At 37.7% G+C, this 25,641-nt stretch overlaps 1 protein-coding gene and 1 long non-coding RNA gene across 11 annotated transcripts in view; one reads left to right on the top strand and one right to left on the bottom strand.

Annotated features, from left to right (window-relative positions):
• SEPTIN10 (septin 10) overlaps positions 1-25,641 on the bottom strand; it is a 63,608-nt gene that overhangs the window by 16,586 nt on the left and 21,381 nt on the right. For 6 of the 10 annotated variants that reach the window (XM_070571917.1, XM_070571914.1, XM_070571912.1 and 3 more), the window contains exons 2-8: positions 25,105-25,173; positions 18,124-18,244; positions 17,518-17,713; positions 10,345-10,531; positions 6,492-6,653; positions 4,798-4,894; positions 3,448-3,616 (exon numbers count right to left, since the gene is read on the bottom strand). In XM_070571917.1, the coding sequence (XP_070428018.1) occupies positions 3,448-3,616; positions 4,798-4,894; positions 6,492-6,653; positions 10,345-10,531; positions 17,518-17,713; positions 18,124-18,244; positions 25,105-25,173 (1,001 nt within the window). Of the gene's footprint in view, positions 1-3,447; positions 3,617-4,797; positions 4,895-6,491; positions 6,654-10,344; positions 10,532-17,517; positions 17,714-18,123; positions 18,245-24,081; positions 24,329-24,634; positions 24,735-25,104; positions 25,174-25,641 lie in introns of those variants that run through there. The other 4 variants (XM_070571915.1, XM_070571919.1, XM_070571920.1 and 1 more) reach the window with 3 other exon arrangements.
• Positions 1-25,641, top strand: part of LOC139075491 (uncharacterized) — a 61,491-nt gene that overhangs the window by 21,909 nt on the left and 13,941 nt on the right. Inside the window, exon 2 of the long non-coding RNA XR_011525863.1 lies at positions 24,677-25,007. This is a non-coding gene — a long non-coding RNA (uncharacterized lncRNA). The remainder of the gene's footprint in view (positions 1-24,676; positions 25,008-25,641) is intronic.

The raw sequence follows: 25,641 nt of genomic DNA, 5'->3' as shown, positions 1-25,641 counted from the left end.
TATCAAGGATTTATTTATTAAATGAAAATAAAAAGTTTCCTTGCTATCCTACTCCCATTTCTAGTATAAAAGTAGCTTGCTGTCATGAATATCTAATGCAACATACTACTATAGTTGCAAATATCATTGACAACACAAAGTGGAAAATAAAAGAGAAAAAAAAATTCTCAGATGCTCGTGTTCATCAAGAAAATCACTCTGGTCCCTTCACTTAGGACCTCTTTGTGCTTTACGTATAGTTCTAATAAGCCTGGTGAACTTTTTCCTTTTCTACTGTAAACTAAATGCAGAAAGTTAATAACTATTTATTTCTTGAGAGTTCCAAAGACACAAAATTCGCTGACACAAAAAACTGTCAAACACTTGAGCAACTCTAAAATACTACGAAGATCTTTCTTTCCAAACTACAGGTGCCACAACACTTCAGTGACAGTGATTTGGTACTCAAAATGTTAAAGGTGACTAACTGTGGGAACAAGATTGGTTATGTTAATCTAAAATAACCTGGGGATTTAAGCAGGTTTATAAAAGCAAGTTTCATATAGTTTAAATAATTAAAGAGAAATAAAGGACAGACATTCTAACAGGTTCACATAACTATTTTTTTTATTGATAGATATAATATTGAGGGACAGATTTTACATGCCAATCAAATCATAGTGACTATTCTTATGTACACCTCCAATTAAATGGGGAAGAGTCCCCAAGAGAATAGAATATAACTTGTTAAATCTATAAAAGTAAAACTTTCCTAAGACATCATCAGGCTATAATAAACTATAGAACCTTTATCAAGTAATTGATTCACAAATGTGAAAGCCTCCCCTATAAGAATGTAAACTCCGTGAGAGCCAGGACTATAGGATCTTATTTGGTATTACATCTCCAGAGCCTTGCAAAGAGTAGACACTTTAAAAATACTTATGATTTTATACAGTGTTATTCACTGTTGACTCCCAAATTATCTCAGCCCTAACTTAACCCCAAGAGATTCACTTATGTAGTAACCTACTCAAACTCTTTACCTGATATTTATCAGCAACTTACATTTAACATGTCCAAAAACCTCTCAATTACCAACCACAACCCCTGAAATCTACTCCTTCCTCAGACTTGGTCGTATCAATAAACATCACCACCACTCACCTAGTTTCTCATGTCAAAAACTATACTGGAGTCATCATGGATTTCTCTCTTTCCTTTACACCCCATATCCAAACCGTCAGTGAGTCCTACTAACTTTAATTTCAAATTACTTATCCTAAATATGCTCCTGACCACCTCTGCCACCCCCCCCCCCCCCCAAGCCTCTGTGTTCTCACGCCTGGACTGCTACAGTGGCCTCCTAAGTGGGAGTCCTCATTTCCACTTCTGACCACCGCCCATACTCTATGCTCCTCACAGGGCCAGAGTGTCTTCCTCCCACCCCCACCCCAGAAGCTCTACAAGGGTAGAGTCTTGTTTAATCCCACAGCACATATATACCCAGTGTTGACGAAAATAATCCATAAATGAAAATTTGGGTGAGTTTATTCTGAGCTTAAATCTTAGGATTATAACCCGGGAGAGTCTTTCCACAAAGGAACAGAGCACTCCAAAGAAGTGGGGGTGCACAGAGTGGTTATATACCCTCAAAGAGGGTGTTTCACATATGATTGAAATGTCCCTCCCACAATAGTCACAAGATTGCCCTGTCGGCACAGCACTTGATGGACACAGCAGGTAGTGGGTCTGCTATTTTGGTGGGCAGAGCAGGAGGCAAGTCTATTGTCTCGAGCTGGGCGGTCACAGGTGAGCGCAGCAATCAGTTTCTAGGCTAAGGAAAGATGCTTAATCCTTAAGGGAATGCCATCGTTGGGAGGGGGAGGGAAGTTGCACCTTTATCTCAAGGGCCTTTGCTCTTGCCATAGGGAATCTCTAAAGCAGATACACAATGCATGCTCAACGGCCTCGGTCAGGCCCTTTTGGAAAGACAAGGTCAGGCCAAATTAGGTTTACACCAAATGGCTTCCTCATATATTCCAATATATCCTATTACTTGCCATTTTTATTTGTCACCAGTGACTAGCATCATGTGGGGCAGATGGTAGACAAACAGTAAAAATCTAGTGAACGATGAATGGGAATTTTAATTTAAATGCAGATTCTTAGGCTCCATCCCTGTCTAGTCAAAGGTGACTGATGATTGACCCACCAGGCAATCTGAAGCCATTGTCTTGGAGAACCTGAAGACTGTCCCACTTGCTCTCACTCAGGATCTGTGCCTCATTAATGCACACAGAGACCGCTGAACTGACCTTCAGACTTGAAAGAGCGAGAAGCAAAGCCTTCTCTGGCAGACACCAGAGAAGCCAACTCTAGAAGATTTATCCACAATAGAGAACACAATCATTTTACCAAAGCTGGCCCATAACCGGAAGCAGAGTATGCTGGAAACTGGCGAGGGAGGGTTATGTACATATAATTCTTAATTTATTATGCTACTAGAGCTAAAACACTAATTAAATACATAGACTGAAAAAATTTAACCTCATCTATTACTAAATCTTTCCAAAAGTCACACGCGAGAAGAGCATCGATTTAACGTTCTCCTTCTCCTTCCTTTTGTGTTTATTCTGGTACAAATACTAAGAGCTAGGGATATGACTGAAATGCAAATAATGGAATGGAAAAGGAATCCTTAGTCTCACAGCGGAGTTTAAAATAGTGTTTGTCCTAAGGATCTCATGCTTTCCTCCATGCAAAAGTTGTTCTGGAATGATCCATCAAGTCAAATTTGATTTAGTACATTAAGGATTAGTTTCATGTTTACATATCTTAATCAAAATCAACTCAGGAATGTAGTAGCAGATAAAATTACCTAGCAAGTTTATAACAACATTTAGTGGTTTAATCACTGAGCAAGAAGGTCATCAAGGTCTAAAATTCTTGTAACTACTATTATAATATTTTGAGAAACAGTCTAATCTCTGGTTCCCTATGAGTACTTTCATTCTTCCTTCACAAGATATTTTCCCAAGTTTAAGTCATTCCAAAACTTTCATCAGGATAAAAACCAACTGTTTTTTAGTTTACTATAATTCCAGTTTCAATCTTCTTTTATAATAACAGATACTTCCATGTTTTTCAGATAAATACAAAAATAAAACCAGATAATGTGAGTTTTTCCTTCAGTTATTCATTTCGGCATGTAGTGAAATATAGGCTTTTGCTGTATGTTTTTCCTTCTACTGAACTCTTAGAGTCAGATGAGGTCTTAGAGACGCTTCAAAAGCAAACACGTTTCAAGCGATTTGAGAAGGATAATAATTAACCATTATAAAATGATTCTACTTCAGGTTTGGGAGATATCTGGGAAACACATTTTCCATCATCCTGGATATATAAAAAGGTACAATCCTCTCTCATTTCTTCCTTCGTTGGTTTCTCAGAGAAATCCCCACTTACCTGAGCGGCTTATTCTCTGGGCCCACATCTGTCAAGCCCATTTCCTCCAGTTTGCAACGCCTGTAAAGTTCATAGTGCCTCGTGTGGGTCTGTTCTCGCAGATCCTCCATGTTTGTACAAATGAGCATTTCCCGGAGCTTTACAAAGTCACAATGGTTTTCATTTTCCACTAGCCGGAAAAACAAGAAAACAGTAACACCCATTCTTAATTCCTGACACACAATTAGTATGAATGAATGAATAAATGAAAACACACTTTAAATAACAAAACAGCAAAATGATCAGTCTAATTAATAGCTGCAACTGTTTTATACAAGTAACCAGGAAGAAACTCTTGCATTATACCCTGTGAATTATAGGTAATGTTAATTAACAGACTGGGAGATTTCCTTTAAATTTAGTAGCCAATGGATAAACAGGAAATAGGAAAGAAATATGTTATATTATGTTGCCATATGCTCCAGTTATTTCACTAATATTCTGTTAGTTTACAAACCATCCTCCGGACATTTCACACAGTACTTAAAAAGAGTATATAACATTATTTCACTAAAACTTCAAAGTAGTAAATTCTACATTCTCAAAAATACCATCTGTGTATGCTATAAATATCAAATTCTTTTTATATAATGCCACATTTATGATCCTGTGTTAGACACTATTCAAAATTAGTGAATAAACTTACATGGCTCTCCTTCTATGCTTAGACTGACCAGATGATTACAAATAAATATGTCACTGTGACCAAAAGTTTTAAGTACAGTTATTATTTCTACATTTTTATACATTAAAATGTCTCAAGTTTTGTCAATATTTTTCATTAATTACAAAATTTGTCAATTTAAAAAAAGCAGCATTGCAAAACTAGTCCTAGTAGGGGTAATTCACCCCCCATTAATTAGCATCACAAGTAAATGAACCATGTAGTACTAATCACTTCCTCATTATAATGTTAGATAAATCCTAAAATTTTTCGTTGGCTGACTAGTTTGGTTTGGAAATAGTTGGCAACATTTGGATGAGTAAAAATACATAAATTTACAAGATGGTTTATTGTGCCCTAGGAATTACCTAGTAATTAGTTTATGCAGCATGCTGACACTGCCATTTACACTCCAATTTGTTTAAAGGATCCAGCCAGTGCTGGATGCACTGTCTGGCGCACCTGGGCAGGGAACGTGTGTGTGGCAGGATGTACGACATGGGGAGGCTCTGCCAGCCTCTAGATAGTCAACCCTTCTGATGACCAACCATGATCCAAAATAAGCATCATCTCAAAGAATGTACTATATGCCTCTTTCAGACTCTTAGGCGACATACCTATTTCTAGTTACTGTTTATCTCATTTACCTTGTACAACACCCCAAGGGTACTGGCGAGCTTTGACCATCTTATTTCCAACTTTTACTTCATCCATACTTCCTACAACAGCAAATGGCAGATGTCCCTGGAAAGGAACCATGATACCCATCACATTTCATACCAATGTGATAAAGGCCTACCTAAAAAGTTTTATGAAAATAACAGAGAAGAGAAAATTTATTAAATAACAAATATATTAAAATCAAATGATCTGCTACGACTCAGATTTTAAAACTTGGCAGTGAATACGTGCCAACTATTCTGCAAGAGTCATTTCCAGGCCCTACAAAAAAAATTGTTTACTGAGCATCCCCCACATGCAAGGCATTATGCTAGAAGAATACAAAAGAAGCAAGAATTCTAGTATAGGTATCATTTCCTTCAATATTATCTTTACCCTAAAAGATAAAGATAATGTTGAGGAAATATCCACACACACACACATACTATATAACTAAAGTATATATCTATATTTAGTGTGTGTTTAGATATATGATACTAATACAAGGTAATATCTACGTTCCAAACTAATGCTAAATAAAGTAAATGTTATAGAAATTTAGAGGAGTGAGATCACTGTGAGCAGGAAGATACCACCCAAACTGGAGATGAATCAGAGTAGGAAGAACTAACTAAGGAGAAGATTTTGAACAAGATACAATAGCTAGATTTAGGGGCAGTGAGTAGATTGGTCTGTCTGAAGCTGTGGATTAACACAGGTGAAAAGTCTAATGTAAAAAGTATTAAGTGTTATGTTTAATATTTAATAATTGACATTACTTAGTCTCTTAATTGTGCCTTTCTAAACGATTATTCCACGTGGGCACAAGAAATAAAACTAGATCTAGAGATAATTTAACACATAAGAATTAAGATCAATCATTTACATTAGCCAGCTTTTTATATATTTAGTTTAAGTAAAATGGAGTATGAAAAATCAGAAAAGGAAAAGAAAAACAATGGAATGAATAGTTACTGAATGTCACTGTGTTAGGCAGTGAACAAAGGCTGTATCCTCACAATGACCCTTAAGATACGTATTATTGACCCAATTATGTAGATGAAGTCACAGTCTCAGGGAGGTTAATAACTCCCACAAGAACAGACGGTTAAGTCCGTCTGACTCCAAAACCCATGATCCTTCAAAATATAACCAGATATATAAGAAATTTAATAGCCTGAGAAAGGAACACAAAGAACTTAGTCATCTTCAATTATACTAAACTAAAAGTTATGTGAATGCTTGATATGTACATGTGACCCTGTAAGGGGGAATGAGCTCAAATACCAGATTAGAAAGATCTCCTTAAAGATGTCAAGATTATACAGCATTCTACAGGAGGTTATACTGTCTTCTCATGTTTTTAAAGGCAGGATAGAAAGGCATCTTTCTACGGCAATTAAGTATGGTTCCAAAAAGGTGATTCGCAGTCTCACAAATTTATCGCTTTATTTAGGTGAGAGTAGGGAGGAAAGAAAATATGCTCAAAAATATATTCTCATTATACTTTCTTTCAACTCTAGAAAACAAAACATCTTCCCATCCTGGACAGTTTGAAAATTCATCTTGTTTAAAGTCTTTTTGGAAGACATAAGTAAAAATGTTACTTAGTAGCAATGTTACTTACGAATTACTTTTTTTTCACATGTAAAACAAAATTAATATTCAATTAGGAGCTTACATTCATTGAAGCATTGATTTTAGCAATAGTTTCATCATCTGTTGGAAACTGGTATATCTGGACACCATTGCTGACCAATTCACTCATGAGCTTGATCTTAAACTTATGTAATTCACTTTTAGAAATTGCATCTGCTTTGGCAATCACTGGTATAACGTTCACCTATTAAGAATAAAGGAAAACAAAATCTCATAACTGAGGACTTATTTTTTACACCCTGTAGATTTTGCATTCAAAACCACTCAGTCTCTGACAAGTTTCCTTAACCTAGATCAGGGGACAGGCAAACTACAGTCCAGCTCACTGCCTGTTTATATAAATAAAGATTTATTGGAACATAGCTAGGCCCATCCATTTACATATTCTCTATGGCCACTTTCATGCTACAATAGCAAAGATGAGTAGTTACATCAGAGACCATGCAGCCTGCAAAGCCTCAAGTATGTACTACCTGGTCCTTCAGAGAAAAAGCTTGCTGACTCCTGACCTAGATAATCACTGGCTGTCATTCTTACCTATACCCCTATACAATCATTCCTACAGATGCTGGCCTTACAATAACTGCCTTTAAAATGCAGAGCTCTTAGGCCAGCCGGAGTGGCCGGGTGGTTGTTTGGCACGCTCCTCTTTGGCAGTCTGGGTTCAGTTCCCGGATGTGGACCTACACCAGTCATTTATCAGTGGCCATGCTATGATGGTGGTTCACATACCAAACAGAGGAAGACTGGCAACAGACGTTAGCTCAGGGTGAATCTTCCTCAGGAAAAAAAACCCCAGAGCTCTTATAACATTAATCTTTCATCTGAATTTAGGTTTAGAAATCTCACATTTTCTTCTCTCAAAGTTTCTTATGATTCTGTTACACACACAATAAGTAAAATATAAGCAGTAAGCTGAAATCACCTGCTTAACTCAGTAAGAATTTTTTTATTTCTTAATAATCTAAGCACTAAGTAATTAGGGTGACTGATCCCTTAGCAAAGCTATGAAACAGGTGAAGTTTCTCCTTCTGCCTCTCATTTCAGCAGGTCCCCTTTGCCCAATGAATCTATCAGCTCTGGACCCCGTTGTCACAGACTCTTACACCTAGATGTTGAAGGAAGGAAATTTTATGAATATTAACTAAAAGTGTTTAAGACTCAAAAGAATAACTCTCTCAGTATTATTTAAAGTCCTATCACTGGCCACAGAGGGAGAGATTTGGGGTCATGAAGACCGACTAACTTGTAAAGCCAGTTCTATAAGACTAACGTCCCCACAAAAGACTATCTCCACAAATTCAGGGGTTTATATGTTTTTCGTTTATTTACTTTGTTTTTAGTGAAAACTTCAGGCTAACTAGTCATATATGTCAAAAGGGTGAGCCATCAATGTAATTTTCAGAATGAAAGTGAAAAGCAAAAATTCTAATTCCTATTCTGTTCTTAAATTTCTTTCTCAATTTCACACTGATTTACTACATACATTTGGATTTATTAGTCTTAAATATGCTCCAAAGGACATAAAGATTTTCCCAACTATCCATGAAATAAATGGCAGAAAAGTTTCCAACAATTGTGGGTAAAAAGGTTTCACATGCAATTAATCAAAGTACATAAAAATTTGATGCCACGTTCTTGGTTTCAATATTATATACTAAGATATTCCATAAATTATGTCAAGTTAATAACTCATAATTGCTTCCACAGTAAATAGCAGAAGCAGGCTGTAGCTAAGTGCCTGACATGAAGCTTTTTGATTGTAATGAAAGTGCCTGACATTAAGCTTTGGGTTGCCGAGGTATTCATTTCAAAGACATCCATCTCGAATAAACGCATTGCCAGTTGTATGACACAGCTACTAGCAAACCAACTGGATGAGGAAGCCGGCCATCCCTACCCACGAAGTTCCCTTTCAGAAAGTCTGGGAGACCCAGATAACTGACTGCTTGACGGTTTCCACTTCTCCCTTCCCACACCTGAACTCCTGTTCTTAGGCTTTAAATTTGCCAATAAACAGTGAACCTGCGAAACCCTAGACACCCCACCCTCAGACTTTAATAAAGGCAGAGAACAGGCTGGCACTCCCCTCACCTCTCTCTACTTTCGACCTCACTGTGTGGCCCTGGGTGTGCTGTGTCCCCTCCAGGATCTGTAAGTAACAAATCTTGTCCTTCAAAGTTCCCCGATGGTTTCTTACTGAAGCGCAACTAGAGATCATAGTAAGAACCACAAAAGGGCCTGCCTGGTGTCACAGTAGTTAAGTTCAGCGCACTACACTTCAGTGGGGTTCGCGGGTTTGGATCGCAGACGCAGACCTATACTACTCATCAAGCCATGCTGTGGCAGCAACTCACATTCAAAATAGGGGAAGCGGGGCACAGATGTTAGCTCAGGGTAACTCTTCCTCAAGCAAAAAGAGGAAGATTGGCAAGAGGTGTTAGCTCAGAGCCAATCTTCCTCATCAAAAACAAACAAACAAAAGAACCACAAAGGCTGGCCCAGCTCAGACACTGGCCCCAGTGGTGGTAGGGGAAGGCCTGTGGGGCTGGCTATGAGGAAATACAGTCAGGGAGTGCCTCGGGCTTTCCTAGCCAAGACCGTCACTATCACCAGGCTGGGAGGACACAACTAGACTGAATGTGAACACAGTGGTCGTCTGTCTGTCAGGGGAGGGAAAGTAACAGAGGCTCTCACTGATGGCAACCTGCCACTACTGGCATAAGATAAGGCAACTTTCCAGGTTAAGCAGTGGAGTGTTCTGCATTTAGGAACAAGACAAACTATCAATTCAATTAATCCTCACATCTTCCCCCTGAGGCAGGTATTCTCCCTACTGTTTATTTTAGAGGTAAGGAAACTGAGGCTCAGAGCACTAAAGAAACGCCCAAGAGCACACAGCTATTAAGTGACAGAGGCAGTATTTAAAACCAGCCTCCAGTGACACCAAAGTCCATGATTTTTACACAAACTACATCACATTACTTCTGTCTAGCTAAGACAAAGTTGCACACTCTTGTTTTTATGTTCCTTTAATAAATATGAATTTCCATATAATCAGAAAACTAAGAAAACAACTGGCTAAATGATTAGAACATCTGAGGAGATGAACAGTCTCTCATACAAGCTTCATCAAGTTTTGCTACAGCCAGTGGACTGAACAACTCATTGAAGTCAATCAGTCCACGTAGCGAGACCTCGCCAGCAACCCCATGCTTCCCATGCCGATTTCTACAGAGAGCAGTGGTGCCAGAGCGCCCCGGCTTTCTGAATCCCAGCTCATAAACAACTGGCCCAGAAAACGGAAGCTGCATTTCTCACACCACCAGAGGTTACAAGAAAACTCTGAAGATTTTTTTAGTATAAGATAGTCCTTAATGATCTTTTAAACAAATAAAAAAGCCTGAAGTGAGTTAATCTGTGGATAATATTTTTTTATAGCTCCCTAAATTTATATATAGCTCCTTGGCTCAAAAATTCAAAAATAAGTTTTCTTGGTATAGTTCAAATTACAATATAACTTATTATAATATATGACGAAACATTAGACCTTAGTCTTTGTCAGTCAGTGAACTTCTTCCCACTTAATAGTGTCATAAAGTTAATGTCAAATAAATTCTATATTTAAAAAACATTAAATGATACCCATATTCTGGCATGCAATTTAATCACAAAAATTTGATGTTAACGTTTTTTTCTTTGCATCTCATCTTCCAAACTGAACATCTCTGGAAAATAACCTAAGACTGCAGCTCATAAAGTATTTTAAAAATGCACAGAATAAAACATTTATGATCTATGTATATCATAAAGATATTTTAATAGTTCAAAATAAATATTAAAGGATTCTAAGCTGACTCCTTTTCCAAACCCACTTTGCTGTCGAGGCTCTTCATGGTTAAGAGGTCCAGCGTCTTCAGGGAGTGGCCTGTGGGAGAGATGAAGTAGAGGCACACGTGGACGCGGGAGTCGTGGTAGGTACAGAGGGAGCGCTTAATCTTCAGCTCTTCTTGGAGATAAGCCTCAAACTGAGCATCTATGTAGTCAACTATTGGCTGGTAGCTGAAAAAGTAATTATTTAAATATTTAATGTAACATATTCATGCTACCTTAATGATATCTGCGTAAGTCCAAAGTTTGAGATCTGGATTTTCACCAGTTAATAAAGTTAATATCAATGCTAAACAGATAACTTCAGTTATAAAACAAATTGTACAGAACATGCATGTATAAAGGTAGTACTTTAAAACCATCACGACAACCTGTGCTTTAAATTGTTTTATAGAAATGGTCTTGAATTTATATTGGTTCATCCTCACATTCATTCAACCACTAGATCCCTTTCTGACAAAGGTTCTCATACATTCCAGACTCCTGAACGAGGCTAGGCGTCTGACTAGATGTGGCATATTATTTAGCTGAGAAAAGGCAGGAGTATCAATAACTTAAAAGATATTTAAGTCAAATTCCATGGCTTCTTGCTTCTTAAATCAGATTTGTCAGGCACGAAAAGCATTAACGTAGCCAGGAGGAAGGGCACACATCAGAGGAGAGCATCTCACCAGGACTGCAGGCATTCTCATTTCCTTCTATTCATCCTTCAAGACACCAATCATATCACAGTGCACATGCAGAGCACTGTGCTCATCTGGTTTTAAGATTAGTCTGTGAATGTTCCACTTCATTATGATGTGCTAAATCACTGCCTATGCAACTCAACTTTCTACTCTTAACCATTCTCATTAAGCAAATCTTGGTTTCCAAGTGAAAATAACAGCAAACAGTTCCCCTGTCAAATTCCCTGGACTCACAATTTTATAAGTGTCTTTGTAGCCCAAGTAGGGCAGTACCTTGTGTGGCTGAGGTACTCAATAAATCTGTACAGAACTGAGCCTTTCTATAAAGCTGCCTGATTCTTCTAGTCCTTGAGGAACATCACTTCTTTTAAACTCAGAATCCTTGTTCTCACCGTGCACATGGTAAGCAACATGAGGACAGAGACGGCATCTTACACTTCTGTGTTCCCCACAACAACTAGCCTAATACCTTGCATTTTCTCAGGCGGACTATTAAGAACACCAGTGTTCACTATTAGGCATATCATCCTTGGGAAACCATCCAAATGCGGCCTAACACGATTCCCTCCTAAATAATAAAATGGTAAAAATTAATCTGTGAGTGCATATCTAACATAAAAATTCCAGAAAAGCTTTTATTAATGACTTAAAATATATCAGTAATATGACCTAAATAAACAGCCATAAATGCTCCTCTGTGTGAATGCTTTGCATTATGCTTTTCATAAATAAAAACCATAAACATTTCCTTCTAAATAAATAATAAACCATTAGGAATTCTTCCACAGTAATTGCCCTAGGTTTCCATTCCCAGTAAATTGCAGACTCACTCCTTCGATGAAATGAAAGGCAATGGCTTAAAATATAAAAATCACCTCCTTAAAAACATCAAAGTAGGGGCTGGCCCTGTGGCTGAGTGGTTAAAGTTCTGCGTCCTCTGCTTTGGTGGCCAGGTTAGCAGGTTCGGATCCTGGGTGTGGACCTACTCCACTCATCAGCCATGCTGTGGAGGCATCCCACACACAAAGTAAAGGAAGACTGGCACAGATGTTAGCTCAGGGCAAATCTTCCTCAAGCAAAACAAGAGGAAGATTGGTAATGGATGTTACTCAGGGTGAATCTTCCTCACCAAAAAAAAAGAAAAGAGAAAAAAATTAAAGTACTCTAAAGTGGTAAGAAATTAACCAGGTCAAATTTGAAGAGAATAGAAACTGAGAGAAGTAAGTAGAGGACTAGAGTGGGGGTCAGTAAATGGGCCAAATCCAGGCTGATGCCTGTTTTTGTAATTAAGGTTTCACTGAAATACAGTCATGTATATTTGTTTATGTATTGTTTATGGCTGCTTGTGCTACAATGGCAGAGCTGTGCAGCTAGACAGAGACCACGTGTCTTGTAAAGCTTGCAATATTTACTGTCTGGCACTTTACAGAAAAAGTTTACTAACCCCTGCACTAAAAGCATCAAGGATAGTTTCATCCTGAGGTCACCTGTCAATCCAGTTCTTGGGCTTTGTTCCTGAAGGACTCACAGCACAGGGCTCACATAAGACAGAAATCTAATGAGAGGCTGCCTCCCCACAATAAGTGACATCCTAAAAGCTTGCACCTTTAGGGTAAGAATGAACTAGAAGTAAACCTATGATTCCTCCCCCTCCTCAAGGATCTGTAGGGAAGGTTGCCCCGGCACTAAATTAAGTAAGGAAAAGAAAAGAAAAGAATAAAAAAATCCCATCCTTGAGAACTTGTGGCCACAGGGTCAGTTCTTGCAAATATTTGCAACCCAGGTTCACAATGCCTCTTTGATTCTGGGAACCACAAGCCATGAAAGAGGCTTAGGGATCCTCAGAGTATTAATGCCCAGAGGGGCTGAACTTAAGCAAATTCAAATCTTTCCAAAGGAACACATCTTCATCTTAAACCTCAGAATATCTCTAAAAATAATTTTTTAAAGATCATGAGAACTATAATAAAAAATAACCAGGCACATAAGCAAAGGAAAAAGCACAATGAAGGAGAACCAAAGGAAAAAACAGACATCAGAAAAATAATTGCAAAATTTTAATATACTGGAATTATATAATTATAATAGAGATAAAAGAAAGAAAAAACAAACTTGAATATACATGCTGGGAATAGTAAAGTGATAAAAACTGATCCTATAGATATGCATATGAACCACACAAAATGCACAGATTTGAAAAACACAAATAGCCAAAATGAAAACTCAATGGATTAGTTTAACAGCATATTAGACAAAGCTGAAGACAGAATTAGTATACTGGAAGATAAATCAAAAATAATTATCCAGCAAGTAATAGAGAGAAAAAAAGATAGAAATATGAAGAGAGATTAAGAGTAAGAGACATGGAAGACATAATGAGAAGGCCTAACATACATTTCATCAAAGTTTCAGAGGGAAAGGAGACAGACAAAGGGGCAGAAGCAATATTTAAAGTGACGGTGACTCAATTTTTTTAATGAATTGATGACACTACTCAGATTCAAGAAGCCAAACAAATGACAAGCAGGATAAATTAGAAATTTTTTTTAAAAAACCATACACATCATGGTAAAACTAGAGAAAAACAAAAAGATCTTAAAAACACTGGAGGAAAAAATGAGAGTACTATGAAGGAGGAGAAAGACTGACAGCTGACTTCTCAACAGTAAAACAGAAGCCAGGAGACAGTGGAATGGTATCTTCAATGGGAAAAAAGAAAATAAGCACCTGCCCTGAATGGTGTACCCTACTAAAATGTCAATTATGAGAGAAAAACAGGGATTTTTGGTTAAGAGGTTAATAAATATTGGCCACATTAAGTAATAATAATAATGTCTTGTGGTTTTTTAACCACAAGAGAGATAAAACACATGACAGGGTAAGTAAGAAGATGGGGTTAATGGAGTTTAAGTGTTCAAAATTCCATTTTATTGTCCATCTGTATCATTAAGGACAAGTACCAATATTAATTCATCTTGAACTTTGATTAGGTTAGAGATTACATTTTATAATCTCTAGGGTAACAACTAAAAGAAGAGAAATCCTGCAAGAAAGGAAAAAGAAATGTGGAACTAGCAGGACAAACAGAAAACGCAAACTAAGATGATAAATTTACACCTAAATATATCAGTAACTACATTAACGAAATGCGAATGAACTAAATGCAAATTAAAAGATAAGCACTGTCAGAGAGGATTTTAAAATGAAAACACATATGTTCAATAAGAAACATATATAAAGCACAAGGGTACAGAAAGGTTGAAAGCAAAGAGGTAGAAAAAGTACAGCATACAAAGAAAGCTGATATACCTACACTAAAATCTGCAACATAGCCTTTAACACGAGAAGCATTCCAAGAGAAAAAGAGGCCATTACATAATAATAACAGTGTTGACTCTTCAGGATGAAATAAAAGTAGAAATTAAAAATTAATTGAAATTTGGAAAAATACTATGTATTAAAACTTGTGGGATGCACTTAAAGCCATACTTAGAGGGTAATTTATAATCTCAAATGCATAAAGCTGAGAATCAATGAAAAATTAGATCAAAACCCAAAGAAAGGTGATTATAGATATCAGAGCAGAAATTCATGAAATGCGAAAACAAAAAGTATAAAATTAAGAGGATCAATAAAGCTCAAATTTGAAAAGACCAAAAAAAACTGACAATGCTTTGTCGAGCCTGATCAGGGAGAAAAGAAAACAAGCATAAAAACCAGTATCAGAAAAGGAAATGCAGGCATTGTTACAGATGATGTAGACAATAAAAAGATATTAGGAGTAGATTATGAATATTTTTAAGTAAATCTATTTGAAAATTTGGATGAAATGGACAGATTCCTGGAAAATTGTAACATCACAACTGTCTCAAAAAATGATTCTAAATTGTCCTATAATCATTAAAGAAAACGAATTAGTAACTCAAAATCTTCTAAGAAAACTCCAGGCCCAGATTTTTTTTGTTTTTGTTTGTTTTGGGGGAAGATTAGCCCTGAGCTAACGTCTACCACCAACCCTCCTCTTTTTGCTGAGGAAGATTAGCCTTGAGCTAACATCCGTGCCCATCTTCCTCTACTTTATATGTGGGACGACTGCCACAGCACCGCTTGATAAGCGGTGTGTAGGTCTGCGCCCAGGATCTGAACCAGTGAACCCCAGGCCAATGAAGCGGAGCATGAGAACTTAACTGCTGCACCTCCGGGTGGGCCCCCAGGCGCAGATGGTTTTATTGGTGAGTTCCACCAATCATTCCAAGGAAAAATAACTCTAATCTTATACAAATTTTTCCAGAAAATAGACTAAAAAACTCCCAAAACTCATTTTAGAAGGCTAATATAACCTTGATAGAAAAAAAGAGAGAGACACTATAAGAGGTAAATACAGGTTGAAAACCTCACTTATAAACATAAGATGCAATAATACTAAAAAAAAAAAGAAATCAAACATAGCACAATGTAAAAAGAATACCAAATGGTATCCAAGATTGCAAGGTTAATTTACGAATAGAAAAATCAGTTACTGTAACTCACCTTATTAAAGACTAAAGGAGGAAACTATAATCTTCTCCACAGAATGCAAAAAAGAAAATCTGATAATATCTATTCCTGATTTAAAAAAAAACATGTCTTACTAATAATATAAAGGAATTTCCTTATTCTAACTTAAAAAAAAAGAAAGCAGCACAATACACGGTAAAAATAAAGCTTTCCCTTTGGAGGCAGGACAGGCAAGGATGCCCACTATCACCACTGACTATCCAACAAAATACTCTAAGTCCCACCCAGTGCAGCCAGGCCTTAAAAGTGAAAGAAAGAAAACAAAGACTACTATCTTCAGCCATGACGTAGTAATTGGGATTGGACTTACCCTCCCACTTTAAATAAGTAGAAACTTGGGCAATGAATATATGAAAAAGGTTGTCAGGCATTGAATGACAGGCAGGACAGAACTGTGATCACTGAGAAGAGAAATAAGCGTGCGGAGCTCTCCAGTCTCCCCAGTGCGCCGGGAGACGAGGTCGCGAGGCACAGCACAAGGGGAGTGCAGGACCCTCAGACCCCCCTGAGCGTGGAGACGCAGACAGGAGCTCAGGGAGGACAAGGCAACCAGAGTCTGTAGGAGACAACCCTGGCGAGAAGGGAGCTGCACTGACAGAAAGTGCTAGAGCTTTAGAGAGGGCGAAGCACTGGTCTACCAGCACATGTGGCGAGGACGGGCCAAGACTGTGGACATCTCCTACGTCACAGCCGTGGTGGTGGTTACTAAACTGTACACTTGTCAAAATTAACTAACTGTACACTTTAAAAAAATCAGTGTTTTATTTATATATTGTAAATTATACAGCAATAAAACTTATTTTAAAAGAAAGAAACAAAAGAACTGAAAAGGAAGAAATATAAATGTCATTATTTGTCAGTTATCCTACCACATACATAGAAAATCTAAAACAAATTTAGAGATGAAGTGTTAGACTTAATCAGAAAATTTACAAAAGTTGCTATATGCAAAATCAATTATATGTCTATACACCAAACAGAAAGTGAAATATTTTTAAAAGATACCATTTACGAGAGCATCAAAAATGCCAAATATCTAAGAATAAATTTATTTAAAGCTGTATAAGATCTCTTTATAGAAAATTACAAAGAGGTTAATAAGATTCAAACAATGTGTCACAGGCCTTTGCCTCTGCCACTACTATCCGCCTCTTCCAGAAAGCCATACCAGTCACTTCTTGAAATTTAAAGCAGAACACACAAATGTGCTAAAAAAGCTAACATAATTCGCATAAAGAGAGTCAATTATGCAAAACATTTTCCCTCTAAAGTAAACTTTAGGAAACTAGGCAATTACCTCTACCAATGAAAATATATACATTTCAAAAAGAAAAAAAGAATAGAGTTATTGCTTTACCCTAATCTAGTTCCCCTTTTCATATTTTAAATTTCATACAAAATCTATAATCAATCTTTACAATATCATAGGAGAGAGAATGACATAACATGAAATATAAATAGAAATTTTATAGCGAACTTTTCTTGCAATGCTTAAATAATGTACCTGGCTAATTTGGTTAGAATTTCACAAAAAAAATTCATGCACCAATGATTTGGCCAGTGTATGTTTGCCACTGTATGTCTTGTTTTCTTTTTTCCTTAACAAGATAAGTTCTCCTGAAAATTAGTACAAAACATTTAATCTACACTGAATTGACACAGCCGGAAATAATTAATAATATTTTTGATGAAATACACATTTTAATAATGTGATTCAAATTACTCTAAAGAAATTAGATGACTGGAGAAAAATGTCAATTAGAACAAACTACTACTTAATTATTAAAAAAATTAAAGTCTGGGAGGACAGAAATAGATTTCCATAGTAGAAAATCAAACAATAGCTTATGGGGCAAGAAGTTAAATATCTTGAAATAAGAAAAACTTGTTTTTTTACAAGAAGAAAACACGTACCTCTCTTCTTTGTTTATTTGGTCACCAAATCCCACTGTATTCACAATGGTCAATTTTAATCGAACATTACTTTCCTGGAGTTCATATGTCTGAGCTTTAAGTTTAACATGTGGGTAAAAATGTGAGGATTCATGGTCTTCAAAATTAGTATTAAACAATGTGTCAATTAGCGTTGATTTTCCAATTCCAGTCTCCCCTGAAAGAAACAAAGGTACATCTTCACAGGCACACAGGACAGATGAGAAAAAATAAAACTATAAACTCTTAGTGGTTTCAAGGATCCCAAATATTTCAAGTATTTCAAAGGCTGGGTTGGTCATGAAAGGGATACATGCTAAGGCTGGTCCACTGAGTCATCAGCAGAGCATAAAAATGAGTAGGTATGCTAACTAATTCACAACTCTGAAGAAAGCACTGAAATGTTTAAAGAGCAAACACAAAGTGTAAAGCAGTACAGCTAAGGAAATTGATAGAATTTAACTAACTGAACAAAATCTGCAAGCATGATCTCAAATTGATAACATGAACATCATACTGCTTACGACAAGAACGAAGTGAGCACGAGAAATATGAAGGAAGGAGTCAGAGGAAGGATTTGGCACTCACCCACACAGAGAATATTAAAACAGAAGCCTTGCTGGATGGATCTGTTGACCAGCTGATCAGGCAAACTCTCAAAACCAACATGGCCACCCATAGCTAAAGAACGAACATTTTCTCTTTTTTGCTGAAGGGAAACAAAAACAGGAGCAATAAAAACGAGTTTTACTAAAATAAGATATAGATACATTTGAAAGGTTAAATATAATTTATCAAAGAAACTAAAGATTTTATCATTACATCTCCTCTAAGACACAAATGATTTAGTAAATTTGTGAGAAATTTGTGTTCAGACCCTCAAAACACATATTTCTTCTTCTCTTCATATGATGAGAGTCCAGCACTGTTTATAACATTAAAGTATTTGATTTCTAAAAATGGGGAAATATCCAAGTAAACTACAGCATATTCATTAATAAAAAGGAATGTTTAAAGTCATTAAAGAAATTTAAACAAATTTTTAATAACTTAAATTCTTACATTCAAATGTCAAGTGAAAAAAGTACAATATGAAATTATAGATACAGTTCCAGCTCCTAGTGAGAGAAGAGTAACTTACGTCACACTTACATCCCTGCTAATAACTATTATAATCAATTCTTTTAAGGTACTGGAATGCAACCAAAGGCAGAAAGACACTGGAGGGAATGAGACTTGAGAGAAGGAAACCATACAAGGTGAGGCGCAGATTTTCTAGCTTTTCCCTGAGGGCATTCTTCAACCATTGCTGCACAAAGAAGATAGAGACAAGAAGGAAGTTGTCTTACTGGGCTGAGAAGCCAGTTGGAGATAAGGGCAGGCAGGGCAACAAAAAACTGAAGAAAATCCAGAGGAGAGAGTACAAAATGTGCAAACACACTCGCCTGGAATCTTTGGCTGACTGCTGAACTGTGTATGTACAGGGGGATACAAAGAGTCTGGCTGAGAGGACATGGGACCCGGAAGGAGCTACGCAGACTGTGCAAGGCTGCTATCCTAGGGAGCTTGAATTTTAAGCCTCTAAGTTAAAAGGGCTTGGTAAACACTTCAGACTTTTGACTGAAAACATATGGGCCACATTTAGGATTCAGGATTACATCGCAGGAATCAGAAATTAGTCCCCAGTGCTGAAGGCACCACTGAAGCAGACCCGCCCTAACAACACCTATAACCAGACTCAACAGGATCACTGGGACCCGCAAGTACTTTAACTGCCTGCTAGAACAAAGGTCAACACTCTGGGAGAAGAAACAGAACGCAGCAACTCTACAATGTGTCATCCACAATATCCACCCTACAATCAAAAATTACTACATAGGGAGAAGCAGAAAAATGAGATTCACAGTCAAGGGAAAAAAAAAAAAACAGTCAACAGAAGATCTGCAAATGAACCAGATGTTTAATTAGCTGATAAGAACTTCAACATTAAAATAACTATGATAAATATGCTAAAGAAGAAAAATATGCTCTTTTCCTACAGGAAAGAGTGATGAATATCATGGGTGACATGATAGGGAATTTTAAGAGAGATATGAAAGCTCTCAACAACAATAAAGGCAACAAATGGAACTCCTAGAATGGAAAAAATACAACATCTGAAATAAACAAGTTACTGAAGAGTATTAAGAGCAGGTCAAACAATGGAAGGTTTGTTCCATAATTATTACCCAAGGTAAATATCTTTATTTATCCAAGCTAAAAATCTCTCATAGAAAAGATAAACTATAACAGAGCCTCAAAAAGCTGGAAAAATATCAAATGGTCTAATATACCTATAACTGAAACACTAGATGGTAAAGAGAGGTGGTGGCAGCGAGAGGGAGGAAAGAAGCAGCTAATAGTCACTGCAAACTTTTCAGTTTTCTAAACATGAACTCAGAGAAACAAGAGAAGAACAAACAGGAAAATCCAAAGGAACCCACGACCAGGATCAGAGCAAGCTGTTCAAAATAAAGAAAAACTTTAAAAGAAACGAGGTGTGTGGAAACATACTGCACACAAGTAAAACATCTAAAATAATCATAGTTTTCTCAGAAGAAACAACACAAACCAGAAGACAATAAAACATCAACAAGCTGCCAAAAGAAAAAAAAATGACAACCTATAATTCTACATCCAATGAAAACACACTTTCACAAATGAAGGCAAAATGAATACACCTTCAGACAAACAAAACGTGAGAAAATTCACTGCAAGCAGACCTACACTACAAGAAACGTTAAAAAGTTCTTCAAGAGAAAAGAAAAATAACAACAGATGGAAACTCAGATCTACAAAAATGAACATCAACAGAAAGATAAAACTGTGGGTAAATGTAAGAAAATTTTTTGCTTGTTTTAATTTCTTGAAAATATACTTGACTGTTAAAGCAACAACAATGTATTACAGATTTATAAAAATGGAGAAGTTGGGGCCGGCCCGGTGGCGCAGCAGTTGAGTGCGCATGTTCCGCTTCTCAGTGGCACGGGGTTCACCGGTTCGGATCCCAGGTGTGGACATGGCACTGCTTGGCAAAAGCTATGCTGCGGTCGGCGTCCCACATATAGAGTAGAGGAAGATGGGCATGGATCTTAGCTCAGGGCCAGTCTTCCTCAGCAAAAAGAGGAGGATTGGCAGTAGTTAGCTCAGGGCTAATCTTCCTCAAAAAAAAAAAGAAATGGAGAAGTAGAATGTATGATAAAGAAATGGAGAGGTAGAATGTATGATAATGAGAGCACAAGAGATGGGAGAAGGAATTGAGACACACTGTTCTAAGGTTTCTATATCATACAGGAAGTACAATAATATTATTTGAAGGTAGTGTGTGATAAGTTAAAGCTTACATCAATTAATATTTTAAAAAATAAAAGACCAAGGAGTAATAGCTAATAACCCAATAATGGAAATAAAATGCAATCATAAAATACTCTATTAATCCAAAAGAAAGCAGGAAAAGAAGAAAAATGAAAGGACAAATAGAAAACAAACAGCAAATTGGCAGAATTAAACGCATTTATATCTACAATTAAATTAAATATGAATGGTCTAAACCAGCAGCACTGTCCAACAGAATTTTCTGCGCTGATGGAAATGTTCTATACCTGAGCTGTGCAACAGGTAACCACTAGCCACATGCAGATATTGTGCAATCGAAATGTAACTAATGCAACTGAGGAAGTAATTTTTAAATTTTATTTAATTTTAACTAACTCAAACAGCCATATGTGGCTAGAAGCTACCATACTGGGCAGTGCAGGTCTTAACATTTCAGTTGAAAGAAGGAAACTGTCACATTGGATAAAAGAGCAAGAGCCAATGATACGCTGTCAATACAGTAACTGACAGAATGATTATAAAATGTATATGGAAATGGAGAAGATTTAGAATACTTAAAGCAATTTTACAAAAGAACAAAGTTGAAGAAGTCCTACCTAATCATAAAGCTACAATCACCAAAAAGTGTGGTATTGTAACAATTTATTATTTATCTATTTGTCTACTTCATCAAAATTAAAAACGTCTGATCATCAAGGAATATGTAAGTCACACACTGGGAGAAAATATTACACATATATATATGACAAAACACTTGTATTCAGAATACAGAAAGAATTCGTATGATTCAACAATAAAATAACCCATTTTTTAAAAAAATGGATAAAAAACACTTCACTTCAAAGTGAACAGACACTTCACAAAGTAGATAAAATAGCCAATAAGCAAATGAAAGAGTGCTCAACATTATTAGTTATCAGGGAAATGTGAATTAAAACTACAATAAGACACCACTGAACATCCACAAAAATGGCTGAAATTAAAAAGGCTGATAATGTCCACTGCTGGAGATGGTCCACAGCTGGAACTCTGAGAAGTGTGCCGACGTGAATGCAGAATGGTACAGCCACTTTGGAAAACGGGGGTAATTTTTTATAAAGTTAAATACACATGACCATACAACCAAAAACAACCCCACTTGTAGGTACCTAAGATAAGCAAAAACATATATCCATATAAGGACTTGTGCACAAATGTTCATAGCAGCTTTACTCCAAAAAGTAAAAAACTGGAAACAATCTAAATGTCCAACAACTGGAGAATGGATAAACAAATTGTAGTATACCCATACAATGGAATACTAAACCACTGATACATGTCACAACATAGATAAATCTCAAAAGCTAAGTATCTAAGCAGTGATTTATTTACTGTGATTTGAGTAAAGAAAAAAGTCTATGTTTTCACATATACATGAATATGGATGAAAATGTCTCAAAGGGTAGTAACAGACTATTGAGAGTGGTTACCACTGGACAGTGGACTGGGAGGTTGAGAAGAGTGGTCTTAAGGTGGAGGTGAGAAAGACTTGCTTTTTATTGTACATGGTGGGTAGAATTCTAACATGGACCCCAAGACTGATGGTCCCTCGCATACCCATACCTTCTAGTTATTCAATCAAATACTAATCTAGGTGCTGCTGTGAAGGGATTTTACAGATGTAATTCACATCCCAGATCAGTTAACCTGAGAAAGGGAGATTATCCCGGATGGGCCTGACCTAATCAGGTGAGCCCTAAAAAGAGACTGTGAACTTCCAAGTGAAAGGGGTTTGAAGCCAGAAGGGGATTCAACATCCAAGCCCCCCTGCTGTGTGGGTGAGAGACAGCCACACAGAAGGGACCCAACATTCGAGCCCCTGCTGTGTAGTTAAGAGACAGCCACACAGAGGGGACCCAACATTCGAGCCCCTGCTGTGTAGTTAAGAGACAGCCACACAGAGGGGACCCAACATCTGAGCCCCTGCTTTGTGGGTGACAGCCAGCTGCATGGAGAGGCCCCAACATCTGAGCCCCCTGCTGTATGGGTGACAGACAGCCACCAGAGGGGACCCAACATCCCAGCCCCTTGCTGTATGGGTGACAGACAGCCACCAGAGGGGACCCAGCATTGGAGCCCTCTGCTCTGAGGGTGAGAGACCACCACCGGAGGGGACCCAACAACCCAGCCCCCTGCTGTGTGGTAAGAGACAGCCACACAGAGGGGACTCAACATCCGAGCCCCCTCCTGTGTGGGTGACAGACAGCCATTTGGTGGTGACCTAAGAGTGGTCTCTAGGAGCTGAGAGCAACCAGTCAGCAAGAACGGAATTCTGCCAACGACCTGGAAGAGCTGGGAAGCAGAGCCTCCAGACAAGAACGCAGCTGAGCATGAGGCCCCACGAGAGAAGCCAGCAGTGCCCCGCCTGACGTTCTGATCCCTGGCACTGTGAGCTAACACACAGGCGTGGATTTAAGCAGCCAAATTTGTAGCAATTGCTTAGGGAACAACTGAAAACGAGTCCACTGCATTCTCTTCTGTGCCGTTAAATTCCTGTTAGTCAAGAAAGCATAGCTCTATGATGAAAACAGAGAGAGTGAAGGAACAGCATGCTTCCTAGTCAGGAACGTGCTCAAGAAGATAAGAACACCACTTAGGAGAGTTTGTATGTGACAATCACATGCTTATCACATAAAAGGTGAACTCAATGGCCTTAGAATCCCTTCTGGTTCTAAAGCTGCAAGATTTTAATGTCATGGAAATAAAAGAAGCTTTTCAAAAATGTGGGAGTGGTCACCATAATTTGATGAAGAAGAGGGGCCAGAGAAAGGGAGGACCAAGCAACAGCCACTCAATGGGCTGGTCATGACAAACAGAAATGGCAAGCGATAGGATATATTGGAGCATATGAGGAAGCCATTTGGTGTAAACCTAATTAGGCCTGACTTTGTTTTTTCCAAACAAGGCCTGACTGTGGCCATTGAGCACACGTTGTATATCTGCTTTAAAGATTTACTATGGCAAGAACAAATGCCCTTAAGATAAATGTGCAACTTCCCCCTACATGGGCATTTCCTTAGGGATAAGCATCTTTCCTTAGGCTAGGAACTGATTGCTATGCTCACCTTTGACCACCCAGCTCGAGACAACAGACCTGCCACCCTGCTGTGTTCACCGAGACAGCAGACCTACCTGCTGTGTCCATCAATCGCTGTGCTGACAGAGCAGTCTCGCGACTTTTGTAAAAAGGACATTTCAATCATATGTGAAACATCCTGTTTGGGGGTATATAACCACGCTGTGCACCCCACTTCTTCGGTGCCCTTTCTTCCTTCAGGAAGAAAGGCCCCAGGCCATGGTCCTCAGATTTTAGCTCAGAATAAACTCATCCCAAATTTTCATTTATAGATTGGCTATGGATTATTTTCGTCGACAGTCACTAGAAGAGTTCAGCAGAGCAATGTGTTAGAAGGCACATTAAAGAGTAATTCAAAAAGTCCGTGAGGTGATAAAATAAAGAAGCAACAGACTACTATTACCAATGAGAAAAAAAGATAAAAACGATGGCAGTTTGGCAGTCAAATTATGGTTTTTCAACTCTGTGGGGACCTTAGCATGTGAGGAGGAAGAGGGAAAAACAAGAAGAGACTTATTGGAACACACAACTAAAGGAAATTAATTAACCTTATTGAATTACCCAAGCTGTATTTGCAATTTTCTTTTTTAAAAAAAATCGACAACTCACCTCTTTCACCAAGTTAAATTTACTCCCTCTTTTTTATTATAGATTTTAATCTGAATTACCAAACACATTCCTCCTGCACGGGCACAGTGAGAAGGACCTGGAAGCATGATAGTCGGAGTGCACACTTAGGAAGGCATGTGACAGGGCCGCCCAGACACTTCCTGCTCTCCGTCATTAAAGGAGCTCTCCACGTCCACCGAGCTCGGTAAGCACGCCCAGCAAAAGCAGTGCTAGTCCTCCTACTGAACGCTGTGGAGGCAGTCGGAATTTGCTTAGCGTCATGTAAGATAGAGACATCGTGGACACTCAACAGTTATTCAACCCATCATTGATTTTTAACTTGAATCAACATAAAATTTAATTCACATTCAAGGTAAGTACAAACAAGTCTCTGAGGTCTCTGAGTGGTTATTTTGAAATCATAAAGGCATCTGCAGTATGATACGGATCTATTTAAAAGATATACTCACTCTCTGTTCATCATCAGAAACTTGTGAGGATATACAAGTTGTTTTTGTTGCCATGTGAGACTGAAAGAGCTGAAAAAGAAAAAGAAAAAGAAAACAGATATTAAAACCTATATCTAGGGCTGGCCCAGTGGCACAGTGGTAAAGTTCGCACGTTCTGCTTCTCGGTGGCCTGGGGTTTGCTGGTTCATATCCCCAGTGAGGACGTGGCACCGTGTGGTAAGCCACGGTGTGGTAGGCGTCCCATGTACAAAGTAGAGGAAATGGGCATGGATGTTAGCTTAGGGTCAGTCTTCCTCAGCAAAAAGAGGAGGACTGGCAGTAGTTAGCTCAGGGCTAATCTTCCTCAAAAAAAAAAAAACCTATATCTAAATAATATATTTACCTTATAAAGGAAATCTAATATTGTCATTACCACCAAGTTTTGACTTGTAATCTACACAACTGACTGATGTTTAAAACTGTAGTTTTCTTGCTGGATAGATATCTAAGTAAACTACATGAAATATTCAACATATAATATACATTAATGCACTAATA

Source organism: Equus przewalskii, chromosome 14 (assembly GCF_037783145.1).
Source record: "Equus przewalskii isolate Varuska chromosome 14, EquPr2, whole genome shotgun sequence".
Lineage (NCBI taxonomy): Eukaryota > Metazoa > Chordata > Mammalia > Perissodactyla > Equidae > Equus > Equus przewalskii.
The sequence above is the reverse complement of the archived record's forward strand: the minus strand, read 5'-3'. Positions and strand labels throughout refer to the sequence as shown.